This window comes from Macaca mulatta, chromosome X, assembly GCF_049350105.2.
Source record: "Macaca mulatta isolate MMU2019108-1 chromosome X, T2T-MMU8v2.0, whole genome shotgun sequence".
NCBI classification, from domain to species: Eukaryota; Metazoa; Chordata; class Mammalia; order Primates; family Cercopithecidae; genus Macaca; species Macaca mulatta.
Genome location: NC_133426.1, coordinates 13,437,253 through 13,465,125, shown reverse-complemented (window position 1 = coordinate 13,465,125; position 27,873 = coordinate 13,437,253). Strand labels below are relative to the sequence as shown.

Sequence of the window (27,873 nt, the reverse complement as noted above, 5' to 3'; positions counted from 1 at the left end):
ATTTGACAAAGTCTTTGCTAGCTATGTGACTAGGATAAGGATATGTCAGTAGACCATTATGCAACTTAATGAATTCTCGGTTAGCTGAACAGTCATAGTCATATTAGCATAAAATAGTGATTCGGGCCAGGCACGGTGGCTCATGCCTGTAATCCCAGCACTTTGGGAGGCTGAGGCAGGCGGATCACCTGAGGTCAGGAGCTCAAGACCGGCCTGACCAATATGGAGAAACCCCGTCTCTACTAAAAGTACAAAATTAGCTGGGGTGGTGGTGCATGCCTGTAGTCCCAGCTACTTGGGAGGCTGAGGCAGGAGAATCGCTTGAACCCGGGAGGTGGAGGTTGCGGTGAGCTGAGATCGCACCATTGCACTCCAGCCTGGGCAGCAAGATCAAAACTCTGTCTCAAAAAAGAAAAAAAAAAAAAAAAGAATGGTGATCGATTTCTGGCCTATAATAGGTGCTTAATGAATCTTGGATGAATAAATGAATGAATGAACAAACAAATGAAAGAATGAACCAGCCAACTGACCAGGATAATGTCCATAGAGGTCTACATGGGATTCCCTCACCTTGGTCTTCTTGTATTCAACATTTCTATCAATGATTTGAATCCCAGACATATAAAGCATATTTACTATACTTCGAAACACAACAAATCTGGGAAGATCATTAATGTAATAGATCGCAGAAGAAAAATCCAATATGATCTTGCCAGGTTAAAAACAGGGCCAAGATGTACAGGCATCAGCCAAAACCCTGTGTATGAGTTTAACTTGTCAACTGGACCGTGGGAGCCTCCTATTTTGAGGGTGATTGTGAAAGAGACTGGGAAGTGTTGTATCCTTCCCCATCATTCAGCCTTCTCACAGAAGTTCCAAAGGCTATTTGGTGGTAAAAGCTCCTTTCTGGTTGCCAGTCCTTATCTTTTTTCCTCCTTTTATGGTATTTGACACTATGTTACATTGTTAACTTGATGCCCTTCACAGAACCTTTCTCTAATTTCATGATTCCACTTTGGTCTTATTTCCCTCGTTTTCTAATTTGTCCTTCTTAGTTTCTTTTACCCTCTTTTTAAAGTTTTTCCTTTACCTTTACATTTAAAAGGTAGTGTACCCTAAGCTCTAATCTTGGCATACTTGAAATCTGTATCTCCCTGGTTGTTTAACATTCATTTAAAATATATTTTGTTGAGGACCCACTATGTGCCCAGAAGTATTCCAAGAGCTGGTAATACAGTGGAGAATAAGACAACAATTTCTGCCTTTAAGGAACCTGTATTCTAGGAGGATGGGAAGTAATGAACAAATAAGTGAATAACAGTGTTGAGTCGTGGTTAAAGCTATGATGAAACTCAAATCCAGGTTAAGGGGACCAGGAATGTCAGGGCTGCTATTTTAGACAAGAGTCAGGGAGAGTCCTCTGAGAAGATGGCATTTGAGCAGAACTGGACTTATTGTACTCCCAAGGCTGCCTCCACACTGAAGACTCCAGATGCTGTTCTCTGGCCAGCCGCTCTCCTCTGGAGTCATATTCCTGAATGCCTCTTAGTCCCTGCAGGATGTCCTGAGAGCACCTTCAACCATACTTGCTAATCTCCCCTACCAAACTTCTTCCTTCTCTTTGGTTCCCCATATTGGTTCCCAGCATGACCATCTCCTCATTCACCCAAGCTAGAAACTCTAGCCTCCCCTTGAAATCCTCCTCCACCCCTACTCATACAGATCCAATCCAATGGTGTCTGGGCCCTCACTTTCTCCCCATGCCATAGTTCAGGTTCACACTGTCTCTTGCTTGTACTGTTTCAGGAGACTCCTGACTAGTTTGCTAGAGGAGACTCTAGTCTCATCATACTGCACCCACCCTGTCTTCCACATTACCAATAGAATGACCTTTGTAAAGCATGATCAGCTCTGCTCTTGAGCCTTCTATCTCTACCCACTCCAGGGCTAGCAAGGTGTTCAACCTACCTGGTTTCCAACCTACTGGCTTAGCCATTTCCCATCAGTCCCTCTGTCAGAAAAATCACTTCCTGACCCTTTGACAGTACCCTCTTTTTCCTCTCATATGCCCTTCAATTTTTCCTAGAACGCTTTCCCTTCCTCTTCCCTACCTTTCCCTTCCCTACCCTACCCAGCAGGTTTCTAAGCATTACTGCAGTAGCCAACTCAACTCTGCAAAGCTTTTTTCAAATTCTCTTCCCCCTCCACCCATTTTCTTTGTTGTGATACCATAGTGCTTGTAGCAGGCAGGAGCACCCTGTTTTAGAAGAGTTTTGTGTCCCATTAGCCATGGGTTACCTGGAGACAGGCACTGTCACTTGTGCATGTCTGTGCTGCTTGTAGATGTTGGCACTAGGGAGGTTGTTTTGTGCATGTTTACGGAGCTGGCTGCAATTATACAGAAGACTTACAAACATGTAAGTCAAACCACGTGAAACTGCTGTTCTTGGTCAATATCAGCAATTTCATATGTTCATTCTAATACATCTGTTTTGTTCAGTATTTTGTATTCCTGTTTTGACTTTCAGAAGTGTTCTTACCTTCAACCAGACTGCCTTAGAGCATGGGGCTCAAAGAAATATTTTCAGCTCTGGAAGACATTTTCCATCCTACTCATTCTACATATAGAACTTTTCTGGCCAAAAATGGATGCATATCTCAGAAATGTAATAAACAATACTCTTTTCTCTCTTCCTCTTGACAATTGCTGTTCAAATGGTTTATCATAAACATTAGTGAGATCTTAAGGCTGTTATAAAGTGATATAATGGTAATTTCTAGAATTGTAATACCTTATCCTAGTGAAAAGAAAATAATGAAGTTGTGAATGGGCAAAAGTGATGAATTATTCATTTACATGTGGTTTTTCAGGGGGAAAGTAGATGCAGGTATCAACTGGAGGATGTGTGAATATTTTGTCTAATCGTTTTGATCTCGATATAGAACTAGAGTTCTTAAGAATGTCTTTAATATTCTGCCTTTTCACCAGCTTCACTATTAAAATAATATTCTTAAGCAACAGCCAAAAAATTATTAGACTCTGCCAGTTCTATAATCAAATGACTTCGCTGGACACTTTAAAAACCAATCACAGTGTCTTCTTTTGTGCTGAACTGAATTTTGTTTTGGTTTTAATTCTCATTTGAACTGCTGGGAGAACAAGCCTGTTACATACCAACAGTTGCCACCTTTCTATTTGAGTGGACCTAGTCTTTGCAAAAAATGTCTAAGACTGTCCTATCAGGACACACCATAGGGTTTTCCCATGGAAATAATTATATCACAAACGAATCTTTTTTCTAAAGTCTGTGGTTTTAGGCTGCCATACTTCTCAATTCCCTGACCAGGAGACAATAAAATTGGCTGGGGCCTTAATTTGAGGGAGTACGTATTTGATTATGGGCATGGTCTTCTAAGACAATGGGTAAAGGGAAAAAAGCAAGATGTAAAATTAAATGTTGAAACAAACTGAACTGGTTTTCAAAATCTTCTCGAGTGTAACACATCTAGAAGGTTTGAGGGATTATCTAAAGCCAAGGTATTAAAAGATCAGGTTGTTAGAAGATTTTGATTCAGTACCTTATACTTTTATTTTAAGGAGTTGAGCAAGAAACCATCAAAATTTAGGAGAGTGATTTTAGGAGAGGGTGGTCTCCAACTTGTCTTTATGTTTGCTTCCAAGGTAAGTGTTAAGCCCAACCAACTAGCAGACGATTCATGATCTGGGAATCCTATCAGTGGTCATCCCTGTATTTGACTTGAGTCTCTCTAATTTTTTATAGGGACAGTGAAGGTCAATTGGTAATTGCCAAATGCATAAAAAATGGTGCAGAAATTAGTGATGCTTGGAAACATATGGCTCATAATCATGATAAAGGCTTATATGTTGGTATGGATTGAGAATGTCGGCCTCATGGTATCTGGGTATGTAAGAAGGAAAATCATTGGTGTACTAGCCTTGATGTTGAATATTTAGAGAGCTCTTGAAAACACTCCTTTGATTTGGAGTGAGGAATTCTAATGAGTAAAACTCCATATAGAAATAACCATATCCAATTAAAAAACTATTTTGATTTTCATTCCAAGAAACTACCAAAATGTCAGCTAGATATACTTGTGAACATGTTATGCTTATTTTTAAATAAGGAAGGGTGCATTTTTACAAATTAGGCTTGAGTTTCTCTTACTATCATATATATTAACTATAGACAAGGGAGTGGGTTCTAATACCAAATTGCTACATTGCTGTCGTTAAATCCATGTTTGAGTTTTCTTCCCTCTAATGTATTTTTCTCCCCTCTTTAATTTATATTTTTAAAAGCAATGTACTTACCTAGAAATTGCATGAAAGACAAATATTTAAGAAAGTAAATAGAGACTGTGGGCACGTCCTTTGAACATGCTTTGCCAGGGTCGAGGGGTTACTGAAATAAACTGATACATCATAAAGGGGTCACACAGGAAAGAAAGTGTCACGCCTATGCAAAGACATGCAGTCTCCTTAGAGACAACATATATTGCTGTCGACCAACAAAGTCACGTGGTGGGAGGGGGCTCTTTTCTTTCTCCTTCACATCCCCTCCTCTGATGTCACCAATCTATTTTTTCCTGGGAGAATTAATTAGCATTCATTGGGTGTACTTGGCTAGAAGAAACGAGGTGGGGAGAAAGAGAGAGAGAGCTCGAGATTGAGATCTTAAGAAAGAGAGCAAGGAGGAAGAGCCCAGTGGGGAGCAGGTCCTTCCCCGCCCCACAACCTCGCCCCCACACCCCGCCAAGCCGCATTGAGACTGTAGGCACCGCCGGGCGCCGAAAGGCTGTTTTCTAACTGGGATCCTCGGTGACGTATGGCTGCCTGCCCCTTGGCAGCTGTCTTTATGGACCAGTAGGCAGAGCGAAATTGACGCTGACAAGACTTTTGCATCTTGGAAGGGACTGTAATCTACTGTAGTGAAGAACAGAGCTTCTCAATCAGACGGGTGTAAATAAGAGACGGAGGGGAGTCCAAAAGAAAAGGAAGAGGAGGAAAAACAAGTGTGTGTTGGGGGGAACAGGGGGAAAAGCATTTTTGGTGGATGGTATGAAGCCAGCCATGGAAACTGCAGCCGAGGAAAATACTGAACAAAGCCAAGAGAGAAAAGGTACCCAGCGCTCTGACAATAGCCTGTTTAAAGCTTTTCACTGGGGGGTGCTTAAAAAGGGTTAGCCCGGTTTTGTCTCTCTTTTAAAATGGCTCTGAGACAATCCCTATGGCATGGTCTTGCTTTCAGGGTTGATTTTTTTTCCTGTGGGCTGATGCTAAATTAATAGAGCAGCCTTTCTTCAATCCATTCCTGTTCCAAACCTTTCTACCGACGTGATATTTCATAGAGGGATGTCTGTAGTTTGTCACCTTGGGCAGATGCATTGGGGAAACTGTTTTTTATTAATATAATTAATCATAACTTAAGTCCTGTGTCCTGCATGTTATATTCCAGGAACATGGAATGTGTAGTTTTCTGCTAATGCTGAGGAGGAACTGGAGGGGCATGCATGTTAATTCTGCTTTGGTTCCGCTAATGCTGTAGTGATTTGGGCATTCTCTAATTTTCTTATTCTAATATGATTGCTCTTTCTTATATCAGGCCCTGACTACGACATGTAATAATCATTTTCAGTTGGAGCTTCAGAGAGGGGACATCAGCTCTGTCACCCAGTGCTGATGGAAAGGCAGGGCGGGGGATCTTCTGCTAATTATGACTTGGAGATTGGGGGGAAGAAAATTGATAAAGGTCCTATTTCTTAAAGGGAATCTTAGAACGTACCACAATTTTCATACAGAATGGCTTTTTGGAGGAATAAAGTGTTTTTGCAGTAAGAAAATGGCAGAAAGTAGAAACTAAAATTAATCTGTTTTTTCTGAATAATGACTGATTTCAAGTTTGATGTCCCATAGAATCAGCTCAGCCACTGTTAGGTTAATGGATCTCACTGCATTGTAAATTAACCTATCTCCCTCACTCAAAGTCATAGACTGTCATAAATGCACAAAAACATATTCTATAACCGCAGTGGCTCTAATATAAAAAGCCATCATGCTAAGGTTATTTCTCATAGCCCTTGTGTCCACTGATAGTCACTAAAGAGTAATTCTCCAGTATGGGGACAAAACTTCGTTTTATCTATAAAGATATAGGCATATGAAATTACTGATAGTCAACCATTTTAAACCTACAAAAATGGCAATTACATGTACTTCAGCTTCACGGTATGCTGGGGTAAAGTTTGCTTATTTTTATGTAAAATTTCATTGGTACACAATATTTTATCCTAAACAGAGCAATTTTACTTTTTAAATTAATTTTTTAGGTATGACACAATACACATAACATTTACCATTTTAAGTATACAATTCAGTGGCATTAAGTACATAGCACCTTAATTTTAAAATTGTTTGTTTACTTCAATCCTTGTATCAAACCTACACCTCCCCACCAAAAACCCAGCCTGTATTTTCTTGTGTGTCTTTCAAAAAGAAAAATTTCATCAATGACCAAATAGCTATAAGAGAAACTCTTGGGAATATTTATCAAGATGAAGAGGTGAGATCAAAGTTTAAAAATTCATTTCCATGATGACTAGAGACTAAGTTGATTGCATGTTGTCGGGGTATGATAATGTAATAGCATTGTCCCAAGGAAGCCTATCACAGTTTATAGTCTTCCATAATTTTATCCTAAAATGATGATTTTACTTAGTACATACTTTTAATTTTTATTAATGCGGTATTCGACCATGGCAGACAAAACTGTTTTGGTCTTTGCAAAAAAATCCCTTTTTTAAATTTCTGTCTGAAAGGAAGCAAAGGTCATATAACCAATATAAAATCATTACTACACAACTGTGTATCTTATAACTTAGTCTTATGGACTGCTATTATTTTATGTCAATTAAATCTTATTTAATATCAGATCTACAGGTTGCTACTACATCCCTGACGACCTGTATATGAAAAGTCATTAGTTGTGATTTTAGAGACAAAATTAGAAGCAAAAAATAATTTCTGAAGGAACTTTAAAAATTACCTAAATGTATAAACACTAGCTGCTTGTTAAATAATTCAAAAATATCACACTACCAGAAGCTAGTGTGACATGTACGGTACATGCTTGAATAAGAATACGAGCCAGGGAATTTGTTTTTCCTGATCTACAGCAAGAGGGGTTTTGATTGTTATATGACCCGCCATAATTGTTAATCTGGAGGGTGGCTTATCTAATCTGCATTTAGATGAACAAGTTCATATGCTGGCTACACAAAATCAAAGCCCACAGAAGACACTTTGTAGTTTCCCAATTTGCTCACCCATCATCATTAAGGTACACATAGGATAAAATGATAGCCACAAATGTTTCTGTGTGATTGTCACATCAGTCTTCCTTCAGATTTAATTTTAAGTTTATTAAAAAATTCTTTTTCCGTTGAAATTAACATTTTAAAACTTGACATAATTATTTATAGAATGTGTTATATAATTCTTGAGCTGGTGGATCTGTTTTTTGTGTTTTTCTTTGAAGCCTTTCAGCAAAGGATTTTATTCATTAAATTTAATCCTGTAAATTTTATCACTTTACGTAGAGTTTTTAAGGCACATATATATATTTTTTCCTGTGTTTCTCCTCTCCCATCTGTTTTCAGTGGTTGGTGATGGAGCGATGCCTCTCTCTTAATTTGGGGTATTATTGCCCAATGGCTAATACCCAATAGCATGTGAATTAATATCTTTGGATAATTATTGCAGTGTCTGTTAAGAATGTAAATTAAACTTAGCTTTATGAATTGACCTTGCTTTTCTAGTTGGGATCTTTCCTGCGAGTTTCAGCAGGACAATACAACCCAGCTATTATGATTCACTAACTCCTACAAAGAAGGCTCTTTCCTTAAACTAAATCAGAATGACTTTGTTTCTACTTTAGACAAAATTAATCCATGTCCTTAGAAAAGGAGAGCATTTGTGTTTTTTCAGTCTCAAAGTTTTTATCACAGAATGCTACCAGATACCAAAATTCACAAGAAGTATTTAGTAGATATTTAGGGATTTTTAAGGAAAACAAGCAGATTTTCTTAGATGGATGTAAGAAATGCCAAATTATTACAAATGACAGTTTTTAAATTGAAAACATTAAAGTGTGAAGATTGAGTAAGTAGATTCACTGACATGGAATAAGCAAAGGAAATGAATAAGACAGAATCAAAAGAAATAGATCATGAACCCAATAATAAAAAGAGAGAGAGTAGGTTTCCATTGATTTCAGTGGAGTATTACTTGATGTCATTTCATTTGTGAAAATAAATGCGTCTGAAATTGCTGAGAGTGGGTAATCACTGAGTAGAAAAACAATTGAATCATAACAACTTTGTATGCTCTATTATGGGGGAAAATATATCTGTTATGAAAATTATTTTCATTATATGTAGGTAATTGAATTCTACTGAAACAATTATAGTAAGGCTAGTTAACTTCCTATGAATCATTGCTGAAATAAATTACAGGCATCGAATTAAATTCCTAACCACACAGGAAGAAAAATATAGTGAATGGGAAACAATGTGTAATTTAAAATAAATTACAGGATATAGTCAAAGTAAGAAATGAATTTAAATTATTGACTTCCTTAAAAAATTAACACATCCATTTTAATCTTTTTGATCAAATAGATACAATTTCTTATGTGTTTTTTTAAATTTAGCAAAATATATGTGCTTTTGGCTCTCATTTTTCATTTAGGAAGAAAAGCACTCCTCTAGAATATACAACTTGTGTGATTAAAAACCCAAAGGGATGCATAGCACACGTTACACTATTCCTGATAATCTGCAAATTATTGCATTTTGAAATTTGTATTGACATTTTCTAACTTGGCTATATAAATATGGTACAGAGGAAGTTTTAGATGCAGTCATTATCTGTAAGAATTTGCCAAGGTGGACATCTGAAGAGTTGGTGTCTGGGGAATAGGCTGTAGAGAAAAGTGGCTGGCCAGATGGTGCGGAACATATGTGGTAGGTATGATACAGCTTCCTTTGACTTTTTTTTTTTTTTTTAAAGAACATTTAAATGTGGAAAAGATCTCAACGAGCCATTTGGTACATCTTCTACTTTTACATTATTAATTCCATTAGAATATTTTTCAAGACTTGGCCTTGCTATTTCATTAGAAAAAGAATTCTGGGCCATTTCTGGAAATTTAGATTTTCCTTCCCTGAAATTGAGTGTAAACCCTGAATTAAGATTATTATGATTTTCAAGATCACATTTCTCTGTTACTTTGGAAGTACAGGGTCAAAGTAGACTAAATGATCTTAATAGAGTGACTTAGTCTTGATGTATCTGAGAACATTCTAAATAACCAGTGTCCCCATGAGTTAAACTTCCCCTCTCTGTGACTGTGATGGATTGGATTGTTAAAAAGACACTCTTGCTTTTTTCTCCTTTGGACCAAATGTACATACATGGGAGATAGTTGACCGGGAGTAGGGATGGCCATGGAATGCAGGAAGAACGTGACCACACCAACTGTTTTTAAGCAAAGGAGGTTACAATCCCAGTTTCACAAATGTGCTTTGTTGTTCATTCATTTATTCATTTAATGGTGTTCTCGGCCGGGCTCGGTGGCTCACGCCTATAATCCCAGCAGTTTGGGAGGCCGAGGCGGGTGGATCACGAGGTCAAGAGATCGAGACCATCCTGGCTAACATGGTGAAACCCTGTCTCTACTAAAAATACAAAAACAAAATTAGCTGGGTGTGGTGGCGGGTGTCTGTAGTCCCAGCTACTCTGGAGGCTGAGGCAGGAGAATGGCGTGAACCCGGGAGGCGGAGGTTGCAATGATCCGAGATAGCACCACTGCGCTCCAGCCTGGGCGACAGAGCAAGACTCTGTCTCAAAACAAACAAACAAAAAACAAACAAACAAAAAAGGTGTTCTCCTTTGAAATGTTATTCTTCCTCTGTCCCTTCAGCTCACGTTACAGGAGTACAAGGGTGCTTAGGGACGATTAGAGGTAGTATAATCTTGGTTTTAATAATGATTTTGCTGATTGGTGGCAGATTAAATAGCAGACAAAATGCCATAAAGGAGAATTTTGATCCTTAGCCAGCTGAGTGATATTTCTCGTCAAAGAGTACATAAGAGAAAATATAGTAATTTCCTATTTGATAGGCTGATTTTATTAATTGCATTAACTGCTTTATGTAGCTAAGTCTTACTATGCTGTATTTAAAATCAACGGTCAACACACTTTTTCTGTAAAGGTCAGATAGTAAATATTTTAGGTGCTGCAGACCACTCAGTGTCTGTTGTAGCTGTTCAAATCTGCCACTGTAGCATGAAAGCAGCCCTAGATAGTATGTAAACAAATGGGTGCAACTGTGGTCCAATAAAATCTTATAAATGAAAGCAGATGGCTATAATTTACCAATCTTTACTATATTTATAGCATTGTTATGGCATTCCTTAATATTTTAAATAATAGCTAAAAATGAAGGATAACAAATATAGCTTTGAAAGACCTTGCTCAGTGAATATGGTCTTTCTTGGAAGCTCAGTGTTTGTCACTTAGTTGCTTCCAGTGATAATTTCCTAGGTGCTAAGAAGCATGACAGTCTGAAGTTCGTTCGTTCAGCCTTGTCACTAAATTACATTAAATAAGTAAATGGGGAAAAAATGAACAAGGCATTGTTTTGCTTTCCTTTTTGCAATTTCCCCTTGTTTCATGCCCACCTTTGGCAATGACCACTCACAGCTGTGTGTGTCTTCATAAGCCACCACTGGTCACCTCATCTCTATCTTCTTTCTTAGGGAGAACATTTTGCAGTCTTCCCTCTGTAGGGCATAAAACATTTTCCCATTTCTTGCCAGGTGCCCAGAATCAACTTGACATTTTAAAAGACCTTTTGAGCCAAGGCATCCTCTTGGAATCCTGTGACTGCCTTTTAGGTGTTGGGATCCTGTCCTTGGGATTAAAATGTATACTGTGTTTTTTCAAATTTTATAAATAACTATATTTAATGCCTTTATTTAAATTTGGCTCAAAAATATAAAATAGAAGTGATTTTTCTTTTCTTTCATATCTAAAGATACACTGATGTAAAAAGGCCTCTCCAGAAGTGTAAGTCCAGGGGATTTGGAACACATCCATCCAGTTGTCTATCCCATCGGTGTGTCTTCTGGATCTATTCATTTTTTTTAATGCTGAATTAAGGGTCTTAGGCATGGCTACCATGTTTTTCTCAGAAAACATGTTAACATTGAGCAGTCCATGATTTTTCATTGTCATTGCCTAGCAGCCTGTGCTTGCTTGCCTGAGCATCTGGATGCTTACCCCATCCATATGAGGAGATGAGCACAGAGCATGGATGAATCCTCTGCAGAGATACCCTGAATTGCATGGCCTGGCTTGGGTAAAAGTCAGCATGGTGGGAGGTCTAGAGGTCCATTTCTGGGTCCACAGGGTCCCAGGGTGCTCCCTTGCTTTCAACCAAATATTTATTCAGCCAGTGTTTATTGGGCACCTGTGTGCTGAGTATGTATAGACAAATTTTTTAAAAGGATACAAATTTCCAGATCAAAAGTGATAGAGCTACTTAGAATCCTCTTGCTTAGGTGTCTATGTGGAGGGCTCACAGACCCTTTACCAAGAGAAAATCAGATCAGATCATGAAGTGCCTTGACCTTCTGTTTTTTTCTGTCAACCCCACTGGGTTTTCTTGTCTTCGGAGAATGTAGCAACACCTATTCCTGAGAGAGAATCTCCCGAACTGTAAAGCAAAAATCTAAATCTGTTTTTTTTTTTTTTTTCCCCCGAGACAGAGTCTTACCCTGTCACCTAGACTGGAGTGCAGTGGCGCAATCTCAACTCACTGCAACCTCCATCTCCTCTGGGTTCAAGCGATTCTTCTGCCTCAGCCTCCCAAGTAGCTGGGACTACAGGTGTGCACCACTACGCCCAGCTAATTTTTTTGTTTTTAGCGGAGACAGAGTTTCACCATGTTGGCCAGGCTGGTATCAAACTCGTCACCTCAGGTGATCTGGCTGCCTCAGCCTCCCAAAGTGTTGGAATTACAGGCGCGAGCCAAAGCACCTGGCTTTTTTTTTTTTTTTTTTTTTTTTTTTTAAATTTTTAGTAGAGACAGGGTTTCACCATATTGGCCAGGCTGGTTTTGAACTCCTGACCTCAAGTGATCTGCCTGCCTTGGCCTCCCAAAGTGCTGGGATTACAGGTGTGAGCCACCACACCCAGCCCACAAAAATCTCAATCTAAGGAAGGCTGAAAGTTAAGAAATTTTAAGAAGCCTGAGATAACATCAGTAGCTTAGGACCTGGACCATTTCTTTAGGAGATACAGAAGCACAACTCAACTGCAAATACACCTCGGAAACACTCTTGTTAGGCTAACTGTTGCCTCAGCAAAAGAGTAGAAAATTGCAATACACGCAGAGGTCACAGTAGGATATATGGTGGTTTCTAAAGTGTGCCCTCTTGAGTGAAATTGCTAAGGTTCACCTTCAGGCTTCTCTACCTCCTGGCTGAAAGATCTCGGGCAAGTGATCATTACCTTCTCCTTGCCCTCGGGTTGTTCCCTTGTAAAAATGGAATAATAATAGTACCTATTTCAGAGGTTGGTTGTGGCAAATGTAATACGTACCACGTGCTGAGTGCGGTGAATAAGTACATTGTAATCATTCCATAAATTTTAGCTGCCATCATCATTATTGACCACAAAAATAGCAGTAGCAAAAGTAGTTTCATTGTGCAGTTCTGATCTTATCCCAGCATCTTTTCTGCACCTCCCCACCCCGGTTTTAAGTAAGTTATGTATGCCTTACCTCGAAGTCAAAAAGATTTTTTCTGAAACACTCTAGAAAAGCATGTTTCTGCTTCCAAACCTGAAATAACCTTACAAGTTTTCAGAGATTGTGGAGAGTGGAGTTGGGATTTTATAAAGGCTTTGTGAGGTTTTGCTTGCCTCACACTGTGGCTTTACTAGGTTCTTCTCCTCAGAGACCCGAGCTGCCAGATGGTGCATTGTGACCTGATCTTCTGATGGAATCATTACCCACATCAATGGCACAATCTTTTTTTTTTTTAATCCTTAAATATTTGTGGTGCCCCAGAAGATGTAACCCCTTATTAGGTTTTATGGGATTCTCAGAGATAAACTAGCCATAGCAACCTTATGATCTCTTTGAGATTTCAAGATTGTAATTCAAGTAACTTTTACGAGACGCCTACTCTGTGCTAGGGAAATTGGTAGGTATTTTTCTTTGCAGTCCCCTAAGAAGTGGGAAGTATTGTATCATATTACCAGATAGAGACCTGAGTCCTCAGGGAGTGCCAGCTGTCACCATGTGTGTAATTAAGCAGTGGTTCGAGCCCAAGACCAGTAGCCCTTTCTGTATAGCACATGGGAGATAACTGGAACAGGATTTAATCCAGAACATTCTAGGCTCAGACGTTCTGAGTTTAAGATGAGGTGACAGACAATACTGCAGACGTCAATGGGAAGACAAGCATTTCATCCAAGATTCAGCAGACCATTGGGTTGTTTGCCGGGTTTTCTGGACTGGAACTGGATACTTGTACAGAAAGGGAGCCTGCGTTCACCTTCGCGAGTGCAGCTGGCAATAATTATAGTGCTCTGTTAGTGCTCTGTTGGTCTGAAAAGGAAACAGAAAGAAAAATATTATTGTGAGAAGCCAAATTTTCACTATAAATAGTATCTTTCCCAAATGAGCGTTTTAAGAAGCGGGATATGGTGGGGGTGGGGGAAGATGTAGAAAATAAAGATCATTTTGGTGATTTACATAAACTTCAATTTAGAAATGGAGGACATTCTCAATGGATCATGCTGGTACTGAAGGGTTGCATTTCAAAAGCGTATTTTTTAAACTCCCCATTTCCTTTCTATGGTAAAGAATAAATAAAAATGCTGATATAGAATCTTTGCTGGAGATAGAGACACTGACTCTTTGCCACCTGAAATTGGCAGTGAACAGCAGAGCTGAAATGGAAATTGGCAGGTACCACTGGATGTACCCAGGCTCAAAGAACCACCAGTACCATCCCGTGCCAACCCTGGGGGACAGGGCTAGCCCCTTGAGCAGTCCAGGTAAATACAGCCTTGGGGTGAATTCTAATAGCAAGTCAACTGTTATCTTTAATATTATTTGTAATGGCTCTTGCAGCTTGGTGATATTTTATGTTTTGCTTGGTGCATTAATTTGTTCACACGGGCGTGGGTGGAATTCACCCTATAAACATTTTTTAATCATCTTTCTTTTTCTCTCTCCCTCTCCATTCCACCCCATCTTTCTCCACTTTCTTCTCCTTCTTCCCTTTCTTCCCTCTTCCCTCTTTCTTCACCTTCAATCACCTCCTCTTCTCAAAGGGAACAATGTATAGTGAGATATGCCTTTGGTTAACCATGAAATTTCCAATGCCTGAACCAATAATGGGGGAGGGGGGCCACCCACATCCCCCATGTGGCCAAGAACTGGGCCAGGGCCTTCAAGGAGCCTTGGCTCTGAGAGTACCGTGAGTGTCCCCAAATGTCTTCCCAGCCCTGCTGCTCTGCACCACCCTCTCACATCAGTCATTGCCTTTGAGAAAGAGAAATCAAAGCTGTGAAAGTAGGATTGGATAACCGTGTACCCGATTCCCATCAGGTAGGTTCAGTGGGTACAGTTTCCATTTTCCTTGCTCGTGAGGAACATTGGCCATTCAGAACTGCTAGGTGCTGGATCTGGGTGAGGTGTGCAACAGCTGGTTTGGAGATCTAGAAGGGGCAAAAGGCAAAGCAGTATGAATATCCAACCTCCCACGTTCCCAAAGCCAACACAAGTCATAATACCCAGCTCAGTTAGCTAAAAACTCACTGATTTTGCCAGTGTACAACCGTAATTCAAACTACATAAAATGCAAACATAAAGGGCAGGTGGTAGGTCGGATAAACACAGTAACAGGTTTAAAGTATTTCTGTGATTTTGCATCAATCCATAACATTTCTTCCAAATGCTTGCTAACTTCTTCAGGAGTAAACGTAGCATGTACAGCTCCAGAAAGGGCAATCCCAAGGTACAATGTAAGTTGCTCATTGAATTACAAAGTCATAAAATCCATGATTAATAAAAGTTTTTCCTTTAAAATCTAAATTGTGGTGTCAGGTTAATTAAAACGAAATCTGACTTTGGATTTAGTTCTGTCTTGGGTTACGCATTCCTTCATCTGTCCTATGGCTATCAGGTGCTGGTTCTGTGTGTGCCTGTACAGTGCTGGCTAAATAGGGTGAGCACGAGGTGACATCAGCCATCCATTCTCATAGATCCTATAAAGAATATGGAGGGTTCTGGAATCTTGATTTTAAAAAACGTCATTAGACATGATATATCCATACAATAGCTACTATTCAGCAATAAAAAGAAATGAAATATTGGTGCATGTTACAACATGGACGAACCTCAAAAATATCATGCTAAGTGAAAGAAGCCAGACACAAGAGACCAAATGTTCTACCACTCTGTTTATGTTAAATGTACAGAACTGGTGAGATAAGAAGTAGATTAGTGGTCACCAGAGGCTCAGAGAAGGGAGGATTGGGGAGCAACTACAGATGGGCACAAGGGATCATTTTTGGTGTGATGAAAATGTTCTAAAATTAGATTGTGGTGATGGTCACACAACTCTGTGCATTTACTCAAAATCATTGAATTGTACACTTAAAACAGGTGAATTTTATAGAATATAAATTGTATCTCAATAAAGCTGCTTTTTAAAAAAGCAGCAAAAAAAGCCATGAGATGTGCATAATTCAAGGGTGGAGAGTGGGGAAAGGACAAGAAGCCCTCAAGTTATCAGAAACTACTGCTTGAGGGAAGAGTCCCTCTTCATCTTGAGAGTCTTTAAGAGTCTTCATTTTAAGAGTGTTGAATGACATCAGGCCAACTGGAAACCCAGAAAAATACTTATTCTTTCCTGTATTTTAGTTCATTAAACTGGTAAAGAATAAACACAGTATCTTGTTGGGGGGAGTAAAAAAACCTCTATCAATTGCTTCTGAAGAGTTTTCTCCACTTGTTGAGCAGTTCCCTGTAAAAGCATTGCAATAAGATTTGTGTGCTTTTTGATCCTACAGTGAAACACCAGAATCTGGGTGTTCGTAGCAGCAGTGGCAGCTGAGAAGAAACATACGAGGCTCCATTTTCTTTTTTTCTGAAACTGATTTCTTTCAGAATTCCAAAGAATTGGGGTTTCCAAAAGATAACACAGTGCGTACATCATGTACTGCATGATGCCGCTGCTCAGTGTCTCTGCAAATCTAATTCATTAATCTTTCTGGAGAGCCCAACACTATAAACAACTCCTTGTCCATTCAGGTGAGATTTTGGCACCAAGGAAGATGAGATCAGAACAGGTTTTGCTGCCAGATGAGTTAGGGGAGAAAAACAAAAACATTACTTTTCAAGTTTTTTGGAATTCCAGAATGATACAATGAAAGATTGTGAAAGTCTAATAGTATCAGGTTGCTGGTGATACTACTGCAAGTGAGAATTCCATGAACTAGCAGGTTCTTGCCCGAGGGGGAGAAACAAAATCACTGAATTTGATTTAAAGAATTATCTTCCCAGATCCTGAAACAATCTCCACCTACACATAGTTTTAACCTTTTGTGTGCATTGATGGAAATAATTGGAAAAAAGATGTCTCCACGGGGACTGCTTGTGTCTGGAGCTGTCTGCAGAGACCTTATGTGTGATATTGTAAGGCCTACAGTGCAGGCCACAGAGTGAAGGGACCCACTCCAGCCATGCCATTGCCTTCCCAGACACTTACAGATTTTGTTGGCTCCTAAATCAATGCCGTTGCCATTCTATACTTAGATTTCCAACCCCAACCAGATGGTATGAGGCAAAAAATAGGGAATTCCATATGGCTTTTTTTTTTTTTTTAATTTTTTGCAGAGTTGTCAGCCTTTTTCCATGGGGAAAAGGAGGTTTTGATAAAGGCTGACCAGGAAATTTTTGCCAAAGGAAAATGCCTCTCCCACTCATGCAGTTACTGTAGCGGAGACTGCCCTTATCCAGGAACTTCCTTATTCCCTGTTGGAAAGGTCATGGTGGTTCCGGGATGGTTCCAGGATCCTTTTCATGGTTTTCTTTTTCTTGCTACTACTTCCCAGTAGAATTCCATCTTTAGGAGTTGGATAGTTATTCTTTCGTTGTCTCTTTTTCCTTTTCAATTTTTAGCTGCTTTGGACATGTAGTGTCTACATCTTTTCTGCCTTCAGGAGATGAAAGGATGTATGGCCACATGGGCTATCCCTCGTGATGCTGCCCTAGGGGCCTGGCCTGAGGTGGTGGTCTGAGATGCAGGCAAGCGATGAAGCAGGGAGTAGTTCATGCTGAGTCTCCAGTCAATGGAATATTGTGCTTAACATGGAGGGAGTACTTCCAGGCTGTTGTAGATTGTGTTATACAGGCTCCAGAGAATAGCCTAAGAAACTCTAGATCCTCTATTCCAAGTGCAGGCTGTGGACCAGCAGAATCGACACTTCCGGGAGCTTGTTAGAAATGCAGAGTCCCAGGCCCCAACCAGCCCCACTAAATCAGAATCTGCATTTTCATAAGACTTCCAGGTGGTTCCTGTGCATGTTAAAGCTTGAGAAGCACTAATTCAGAGCAAGGTCCAAGAGCAAGAAGGGAGAAGACAGGAAGGAATTGATTATGTGAATTTACCCTCAAGAGATCTAGAAATCTTCATCTTTGGAAAAGATAAAGAATTGCTAAAGGTATTCATCCTTTGTTCTTTCCCTTTCTATTTAGGGAGAGGCATGTCTAAGCAATGCCAAGGCAGTCATTAATTTGCTGAATCCTGGCTGGTTTGAAAAACAGTGAGCTTGCTTCTCTTACCTGCTTGTCTCATGAGGGAGCTTGGGGAAGGGGCAGTGAAGGTGAGAAAGGTTTGTTTCTTTGTGGCAAAGTGAGGGCCAGAGGAGAAAGCAGTTGATGGAAGCTTGGGAGAAATTCTCAAATGTCTCTTATCTCCCTCTTTAATATAATCCAATGACATGCAAGATGCCGTGACTAAATATAGGCTGCCATTCTTGGTGGACTAAAAGTGGTTCTTTATATACAGTTAAATCTGTAATTCAGAATTCAGTCTCACAAGGAAGGAGTAGAATAACCACCCACTTCACATATCACCAGTTTCCTCCCTCTCAAATCCAAATTGCTCTGATGTTTCAGTTAAGATGGCCACAGGTAATTCCAGAAGTCAGGATAAAGAGCACACCCTCTACATAGGGACTGTCACAGAGGATGCTGGGAGAGGAGGGCCCTGGGGAGTGTTGGTATTTAGCAAGAAGCCCAAGTGTTGTGATTTGCACCACAGAGAACGGATTCCTGAGTCACCACGGGGTTTGGCGGGTGGAGGGCAGGGTAGCAGACTGACAGGGAGGGTCCAGCACTGCTGTTCACTCATGTTGCACTGTGTCTGCCCAGATGTAACCACAGGCTGACTCCTGGGAACTGCAGACTTTATCCCTTGGCCCCCTTCTAGGCTGAGCCTGGGACTTCTCTCTCACCGATCTGCTTTGTAGAGGAACACCTGTAGCTATAAGTCCTGGGAAATGCTACTGGATTTTTGTCATTGTTCTTTAGTGTCACTCTTTCCTAACCTAAGGTGTAAGGCCACTAAGTTTGAGGTCTTCTCCCAAACCACTTGAAATGTATTTTAAGAGGGAACAAAAACCCTTAATCCTTCTGCGTGTACCATTGTACCTCTGGCCATAGTTGGGTGTCTACCATAACTGACAGTCTGGTCGTGCTATGTGGGTTCTGCTGGTGGTGTCATTCTATCCCCAGAGGCTGGTTGCAGAAGCTTTCTTAGCTTATCCAGCCTAAGCCAGTGGACGCTCTCAGTCTGTCTGATGCCTTTCAGTTACTCAAAATGTTTCTGGTTACATGGAGGTAAATGGTGAACACAGTGGAAGCGCATTGTAGCTCAGGCTCATGCTGTAAGGTCCCTGAGATTTTTAGAGTACTTTGCCTTTTTTTGAGATGTATCAATTCTTTCATTTTCAAAGCACCTGCAGTTTTCACCAGAAAAGTGCCATATACAGCAGTTAATGATTTTATACTTTATTTACTGACTGCTATGGCAGTCGTGATTATATGTGTGTGTGTGTGTGTGTGTGTGTGTGTGTGTGTGTGTGTATATATCATGACTATATATACACATATAAAGAATTTATATATAACTATAAACAAATATATATCGATATAAATAATTTCTTGATTGTTTATGAATGTTCCATTGTTTATGTGCTATATTGTTAGTCTGTGATTAGCACCTGATTATGTAACAATGGCTTACTGTGTCTGTGACATATCAGCTCCCTTTGTCTTTTGGTCTTATGTTTGCTTCTCATCTTAGAGTAGGCAGACAGAGAAAGCAGATCAATGAGTATTGAGTGTTGATCTGAGGCTTTCTGTCAGACATGTCTGATTTTGGGGACACTGACTTGGATTATTCAAGACTGAGTACTTCTCGGTCTTTGAGATGTAGTGCCATCTGTTATTTGCTGCCTTTGAAATTACATGTTTTCATATAAATCTAACTAGAGTCCATTAAAATTAATTTTGCTTTGAAATCTTTTGCCACCCTTAGAGGTAACTGGAATTACGCTGAAGTAGCTGGGGAGTAGCTGAAGTCAGCCACTTGGGTCTTCCCACCTCCCCAGGCTGTGTCCTTTTGGGTGCCGAAGTTCACTCCCAAATAAGCCACATCCCCACCCCCTGAATGCGTCCACGTCTATGAAAAGCTTATATGAATTGGCTTTTGTACTAAACGGAATGCTCTGGGTGTCAGAGTCATTTAGGTGGGACAAATCTTTCTCTGAAGATCATCATGCTTGTAGTTTCTGGAGACTTCCATGAACAATGCTTTCACCACCAAGGACTATCTAGGGATGAAATGTCAGGCTGGTAGGAGAGGTAACGGGATCGAAACAAGCCTTCCTGTGTCTTGAGAAAACCTTGTTTACATTCATGTGCTGTTTCCCAGTGGCAATAAATCGAGATTCCTGTGAGGATTTGACAGACCAGGCTGGTGATGCCACCCACTGTTTTTGTAAAGAAACTGTTATTGGAATCAGCGAGGCCCATTTGATTGTCTGTGGCTGCTTTCGTACTCCACTAGCAGAGTTGAGAAGCTGCAACTGTACACCCTGCAAAGGCAAAAATATTTGCCATCTGGTCCTTTACAGAAAACAATTGCCAATCCTTGACTTAGAATTTGCAAAGTGTGCCAAAATGCAATACTCTATCTACTGATGTTAGGCAACACCTAAAAACTTTGCTCGGCACTCAGTTTCCTAAAATCTTCTGCATCAAACATCCCTCATCCTCTGCCCTCCAGACCCCAGAATCCTTGCTCTCTGCGGGGAATAGGGACTCCCTGCTCACAGGCTGTCAACTAAGGCTCAGCCCTTTTTCAGAGAATTTCTTGGCACTTTCTAGAAGCTCAGCCACTCTGGCCTCTTTCAGGTCCTTTTCTGAGTTTTCCCATAATAAACCAAGTCCCGTTAAGTGGATATTGTGAGCTACTTTCATCTAGTGTTCTATTCAGTGCACTTTAGCAAGTTTTATTTTCTGTGTATAGAAAAGACATTTGTGGTTTATTAAATGTAGTGTTGGGGATCGTTTCTTTAATTTTTTTTTTCAAAGTATGAGGTTCCAGTGCCCTGAATCAGAATCCCTAAGAATGCTGGTTAAAAATTTAGATTTCATATGGGCATGGTGGCACACATCTGTAGTCCCAGCTACTTGGGAGGCTAAGGCAGGAGGATCACTTGAGCCCAGAAGTTCGAGTTCAGCCTGGGCAATATAGCAAGACCCAATCTCTTAAAAAGAAAAATCAGATTCCCAGCTACCCTATCTGCAATGGGTCCCAGAAATTTGGCCCATTTTAAGAAGCTCCCCCAGGCAATTCTAATGCACAGTAAAGTTTGACCACCACTGCTATATACATAGAAGGCCATAACCCCTTATTATAACATCTTTGGTAAAGTATCATTTCAGTTCAACCTGTGTATATCTGTGTTCAACCTGTATGTGTATTTACAGTTAAGTGCTCAAAATCAAATTTCCACATCTGTAACAGACAGTACTATTGAATTTGAAGTAAATTCCTCTTGAAGTAATGTTTTGCTATTGCCACTATATCTTTGTGTATAAGAGCCAATGCAAAAACATTCTATTGTAAAGCTGTAGGGAAACATCAGAGCTCAGGCTGTGTGTTAGTTATCAACTGTTGCATAACAAATTCCTCCAAAACATAGTGGCTAGAAACAAAAACATATATTATCTCGGCTTCCATAGGTCAAGAGTCTGTGCTGAGCTTAGCTGTCTCAGAAACTCTAATGAGATTGCAGTCTCATCTGAAGGCCTAACTGGGGAAGGATCCACTTCCAAGCTCATTCACATGGCTATTGGCAGGACTTGGTTACTTGAGGCCTCTTGGACTGAGGGCCTCAGTTCCTCACAAGCTGTTGGCCTAAAACCTCCCTTGATTTTTTGCCATGTGTGGGCTCTCCATAGCTACTTCATGACCTAGCAGATGACTTCATCAGAGAGAGAGAGCAAGTGAGCAGGTAAGAGAATGTGCCAGCCAGAGAGACAATGCTAACAGGACAGAAGTCAGTCTTTTGAAACCTAATCAGGGAAGTGATATCCCATCACTTTTGCCATATTCTAGTCCTAAGAAGTGAGCCACTAGGTCCAGCCCACATTCAGGGGAGGGAATTACACAAGGCCATGAATGTAGATTTGTGGGGATCATTGAGGGTGTCTTAGCTGCCTGCCACAGGCTGTATAAACATTTCACAGTTCATATGCATCCTCCATCTCCTTAATGGTCATAACCTATTCACTTTCCCAAAGCCTTACCTCTCAGAGAATGTATCACTGGGTTAAATGAGTACCTGGCAGGTGTTTGATGGCCTTTCTGAGGCACTAGACTCTAAGCTCTCTGTGAGCAGAGGTCTTCATGCCTTGCTCCCTGCTTTGGCCTGGCTTGGGACCTGGGACCAAGAAAGCACTCGTTCATAGTGTTGAATGATGATCACCTTATGTTTAGCACTCACGATGTGTGACTCTGTATGAAATTGTCTAATTTTAGTGTCCATTGTGTACATGGCTCATTTCCTGGGCCAGGCTGGTCAAGACCTTGCACTCTGAGAGTTGCATAGGAGCTCAGTGTGTATTTGTTAAGTAAGTTAAGATTAGATTGGCTACTCGTGGTCAGAAGTTTGAGACCAGTCTGGCCAACATGGTGAAACCCCATCTCTACTAAAAAAATAAATAAATAAAATAAAATACAAAAATTAGCCGGGAATATTGGTGGGTGCCTGTAGTCCAAGCTACTTGGGAGGCTGAGACAGGAGAATCACTTGAACCCAGGAGGTGGAGGTTGCAGTGAGCAGAGATTGCGCCACTGCACTCCAGCCTGGACAACAGAGCATGACTCTGTCTCAAAAAATAATAAAAAAATAAAAATAAAAAAAGACTAGGTTGGCTAATTGAGGTTTCTAGAATCATCTGCATGTAAATAGGGTTAACTTTTTGGGATGGTTTTCTTGAATAAGAAGTTATCAGCCTGAGCTTCACAGTAGAACCCTGGAAGGGAGGGGAGGTCTTTTAAAATCCCGAAGCCACATCCAGACCAAGTCATTCAGAATCTTGAGGGTGGGGCCCAGGCATCAGTGTTCTTGAAAGCTCCCCCACCAGGTGATCCCCTGTGCAGCGAAGGTTGAGAACCACTGTGGTAGACCAGTGTTGCCCAATCCAGGGGAGTTTCTGCCTTTCAGGAGATGCCTTTCAGGTATCTAGTGGTAGAGGTTAGGGATGCTGCTAAGCATCCTACAGTGCACAGGACTGCCCCTCCCCCAACAAAGGATGGCCCATGCCAATAGTACGAAGAGTTGAGAACCCCTGGGCTAGGTCCTATGCTTTGAGTCAGGAACTTGGTTCCAAGTGAGGCAGTAGAAGTCCATGGGGTTGCTTTGTCCCGGATGTTAAGCTTATTGCAGGCATGGATAGCTTGATAAGTCTGGAATATTATATACAATCTGTGTATTGGTGTTTCCTGAAGAGAAATTCATTCTTTTAAAAGGCACACAGTGCATAAACCAATATATTTAAACCTACATATATTTATTTATGCAACATATGCCATACACGTGTGTGTTTGCATATAGCATGTGCTATAAACACCCTATGCATATAGAGATGTATGCAGGGCATACGAGTGTGTTATTGTGGTTAGAGGAACAGGGTATGTCTTCCTCAGGCGCCCTTTATCTTCCTTTCCCCTCACTGTAGCCTCCTACCCTCTGCTTGTCTAGTAAAGGCCCTAAGGCCTCCCTGACCCTTGCTGTCCTCACCCTCTGCCCAGAGGATGCCTCTGCTCTGCCTGGAGGGTTCCCATCACCCAGGTTAGTGTGGCTCTTGCCTTTCACCACCAGTCCTTAGTTTCCCAAAGGGGTTCACAACCTTTTTAAACTAGTGTGTTTTGTAGAAATTGAACTTCACAAACAGGTCTTTTGAAAACACTTTCTTGTGGTATAGTTGACATGCATATGGTGCATCTCTTTAAAGTGCCTGACAAGCCTTGACATACGTGTGTGCTCGTGAAAGCAGCACCACAAGCAGGATGGCGATGTGGCCGCTATTCCCCACTCTTTCCACCCTTCCTATGCTCCCACTCTCCCCAAGCAACTACTGATCTGCTCTCCTTCTCTGTGGATGAGTTTGCATTTTCTAGAATGGCCCTCGTGAAGATTTGTTCACATAAATTCTCTTACCCTTTCTCACCCGAATAGAAAATGTTGCATGACGTTGATTGCTTAATAGCTCCACAGCTTTGTCCAATTTTTATCCTTCCTGCTTTTACTGAAGACGTCCTGCCCCCATGAATAAACCTCAGAAGACCCATTCTGCCACCGCCTACCACTGAAGAGTTTAGCTTGCACCGACTCCAATCCAGCCCACACACAAGTGCCAGATTCATCTCTTAAAAGCACATCCCGAATCACATCTCTCGCCTGCTCACAAGCTTCCCTCTCTTCCCTTTGCTGCAAAGTGAAGCACAGAGGCTTGAGGCTGGCTTGGACATCTTCCTTGGGCCAGGCAGTGGGGGTCCTACCTTCCTGACTTCTCCCCACCATTACCCTGGTGTCCTTGATAAACTTGGCTATACCCTGAACTCTCCCCACATCTCCCACACCACATTGGCCCTGCTCTCCTTCCCTTGTGCTTTTCATGGAATTCTTCTGTTCTTCAAGGCCTCTTCACCTCCTGCCATCCATAAACCTTTCCCTTAGCAATCCACACTAACCAAGGAGATCTGTCCCTACCTTACTCCCCCATGTCCCTATATCAGCACTCTCTTTATTCCACTTTAGTGATACCTTATGTGTCTGTGTGTCTTACCACCCCCTCACCCCATCCACAAGGATCAAAGCCAGGAGGGCATACTTGCAGCCACCACCACAGTGGCTTACACATGGCAGGGATTGGGCAGACACTCATGGAATGGAATAGAATCCAGGAAAGTAGAGACACTGTCGCCCAGATGGTCAAGGAAACTGACTGCTGCTAAAGCTCAAAACTGCAGATATTAAATTCTTCTCAAATGTCTGGAGTAGCCTCCAGATCGCTGTGCTCTTAAAATCGGTGTCATCTGGACTTAGAACTGGCTTCCCCCACTCTCCATTGATCTCCATGGTTCCTTGCTGTCCCACTTCACCAGGCTAAAAGCCTTTGGGAAAACCAAAGCCAATTCCCACAAAAGGCAAAGGAAGAGACTAATAAGTATCTGGTTGTCGGATATTTTTATTCCCAGCCATGTAAGCGTATCATTGCTTTTATTGACTTGCTTATCTTCTACTGCTGGTACCATATGGCAAATATTAGAGACTCATCTATTTTAAGGGCTCATCTATTTTAAGACTTTCATAGTGGTTTCACAAAAATGAAAATCCCTTACTAAATAGATTTTAGGACAAGCTTCTAAAAGGACCTGCCAAAAAGTGATTTCCTTTCTATCATTAGAAATAGTTTCCACATTCTTATCATTATGTAGTTGAACTTTTATGTCTAGGACTGCATGAAAGACGAGAGGACTGAGAAGCAACCTATATTTGATTTCACACTTTGCTCTTGGACAGGAAGCCCCTGTCAATTGACTTCATATCTTTTTAATGCACTATATTAGTGGTTCACAGAACTTTTTGGGTGTTAGGTACCTTTACGTGCTTAGAAACACTTGAAGACCCCAAAAAGCCTTTGCTCTTCTGAGTTGTGCCTATAAATATTTTCTATATTAGAAGCTAGAACTGAGGGCTGGGCACAGTGGCTCATGCCTGTAATCCCAGCACTTTGGGAGGCTGAGGTGGGCAGATCACCTGAGGTCGGGAGTTTGAAACCAGCCTGGCCAACATGGCAAAACCCTATCTCTGCTGAAAATACAAAAATTGGCCAGGCCTGCCGGGTGCAGTGGCTGACACGTGTAATCTCAGCACTTTGAGAGGCTGAGGTGGGCGGATCACCTGAGGTCAGGAGTTCGAGACCAGCCTAACCAACATGGAGAAACCCCATCTCTACTCAAAATGCAAAATTAGCCTGCATGGTGGTGCGTGTCTGTAATCCCAGCTACTTGGGAGGCTGAGGCAGGAGAATTGCTTGAACCCGGGAGGCTGAGGTTGCAGTGAGCCGAGATGGCACCATTGCACTCCAGCCTGGGCAACATTTTGAGATGAGCGAAACTCCATCTCAAAATAAATAAATAAATAAATAAATAAATAAATAAATAAGCAAGCAAGCAAGCCAGGCATGGTGGCATGTGCCTGTAATTCCAGGTACTTGGGAGGCTGAGGCGGGAGAATCACTTGAACCCGGAAGGCGGAGGTTGCGGTGAGCTGAGATTGTGCCACTGCACTCCAGCCTTGGAGTTTTTTAAGATGGAGCAAGATTCCATCTTTAAAAAAAAAAAACAAAAAAAAACTGATACCTTTATTACTTAATAATAAACTTAGTCATTTAAAATAATAGCAAATCCATTATATGTCAACCTAAGTAATGTTTAGGAAAGATAACGATTTTCAAAAAGAATATTTTAGTGTGAGGAATAGGACTGTTTTACGTTTTTGCAAATCTGTTTAATATCTGGCTTAATATTAGACAGCTAGACTCTTACATCTGCCTCTGCATTCATTCAGAGGCATCTTGGGGTATCTTGGTTTGGTTGAAGTATATGAAGAAAACTCGATTTCTCACAGCTTGGAGAATGGAGGAGTGTTTTAATGACCTTTGCAGATAATTATGAAATTCTTCCTTGATACTACACCAAAATTCAGCAGGTAGTGGTTTCTTAAAGACTACTTGTAATGTGGAATCTGAAACCATATTGACGATCTTTTTGTACTCTGTTCCACTAAAATTCATTGCTTGATCTTGCACTTTGATTGGCTCTTATATTCAAGAATTATTTTCCCTTGGCTATTTGGAAAATATTGGTTCTCTGAGTTGTACAGATCTTCCAGACATTGACACATTTCATTAAACCATATCAAAAAAATTTCATTTGTTAATATCACCACCGATTTCATCAAGAAGTCTGGTTAAGTATTGGGAAGCTGTCAGTCTCACTGTGGCAGGTACAAGTTTTCCAAAATTGATTGGCAACAGATACTATCAGTTGTTTTCTTTGAAGTGACAAGTGGTTCATTTTTGAGAAAGTTTCTGCCACATACTTAAGTCTAAAAAACTATAGCTTGTCAGGCATTCTTTCAAGAAAGGGGGTGTTTGCCCCAGAAAGGTGCAAGTTTGGCTCATAACTCAATTACATAAGAATGTTTCCTCCAGCCCACCATCACATGCTGGTTTGCAGCAGAAGGGCTTTCTGCATCCTCTCACTCATTTCATTACACAAACTGTTCAAAAGACACATACTCGGGGGTTGAGATTTATCAAATTAATAATTCTTATTGCATCGAGGACATTTGGAAGTGAAACTGGCTTTTTACTTTAATTTTTTTGCTTGCGAGCGCGTGGTGGTGAGGAATGTGTTCCTGCTAAGTACACTATGGGGCCACTGCCTGATTCGCGCTCAGGCATCAGCAGTTTTACTGTGCAAATGTCAAGCAGTGAAAAAAGTAAATAACATCTTGGTGCTATTATAAAAAGAGTTTTGGCTTCACAGTCCTCCTGCAAGGATCTTGAGGTCTTCCGGGGCTGCACACAGTCTTTGAGAGCCCACTCCTGGCTCAGAGTGAGACTGGTGGGCAGGCAGGTTAGAATCACTTGGGAGCTCAATGTCCTTTCCAGACCTGCCTGAACAGAATCTGTGTTTTAATGAGGTCCCCAGGAGATTTATATGCAGGTTAAAGTTTTCCTGTAGTCCCAGCTATTTGGGAGGCTGAGGTGGGAGGATGGCTTGAGCCCAGGAGGCAGAAGTTACAGAGAGCTGAGATTGCACTGCTGCACTCCAGCCTGGGTAATAGAGTGAGACTGTATCTGGGAAAGAAAAAAAAAAAAAAAAAAAAAAAGAGAGACAACCACTGCTGTTAAACAGAGGTCTGCAAAACTTTCCTTTAAAGGGCCACATAGTAAATACCTGTGGCAATGCCTCAACCCTGCCTTTGTAGCTTGAAAGTAGCCATAGACCATATATAAATGAATGAGCGTGGCTGTGTACCAGTACAACTTTATAGACACAGAAATTTGAATTTTATGTGCCCTTCATGTGTCACAAAATAAGTTTTTAAATATATTCTA

The 27,873-nt window shown here is 40.9% G+C and overlaps 1 protein-coding gene across 8 annotated transcripts in view; it reads left to right on the top strand.

Moving 5' to 3' along the window:
• GPM6B (glycoprotein M6B) overlaps positions 1-27,873 on the top strand; it is a 170,773-nt gene that overhangs the window by 118,656 nt on the left and 24,244 nt on the right. For 2 of the 8 annotated variants that reach the window (XM_077987944.1, XM_077987945.1), the window contains exon 2: positions 14,031-14,150. The exons of 2 other annotated variants lie outside the window; for them this stretch is intronic. In XM_077987944.1, coding sequence (XP_077844070.1) covers positions 14,031-14,150 — 120 coding nt within the window. Of the gene's footprint in view, positions 1-4,781; positions 5,142-14,030; positions 14,151-27,873 lie in introns of those variants that run through there. 4 more of the 8 variants (XM_015126947.3, XM_015126949.3, XM_015126945.3 and 1 more) reach the window with 3 other exon arrangements.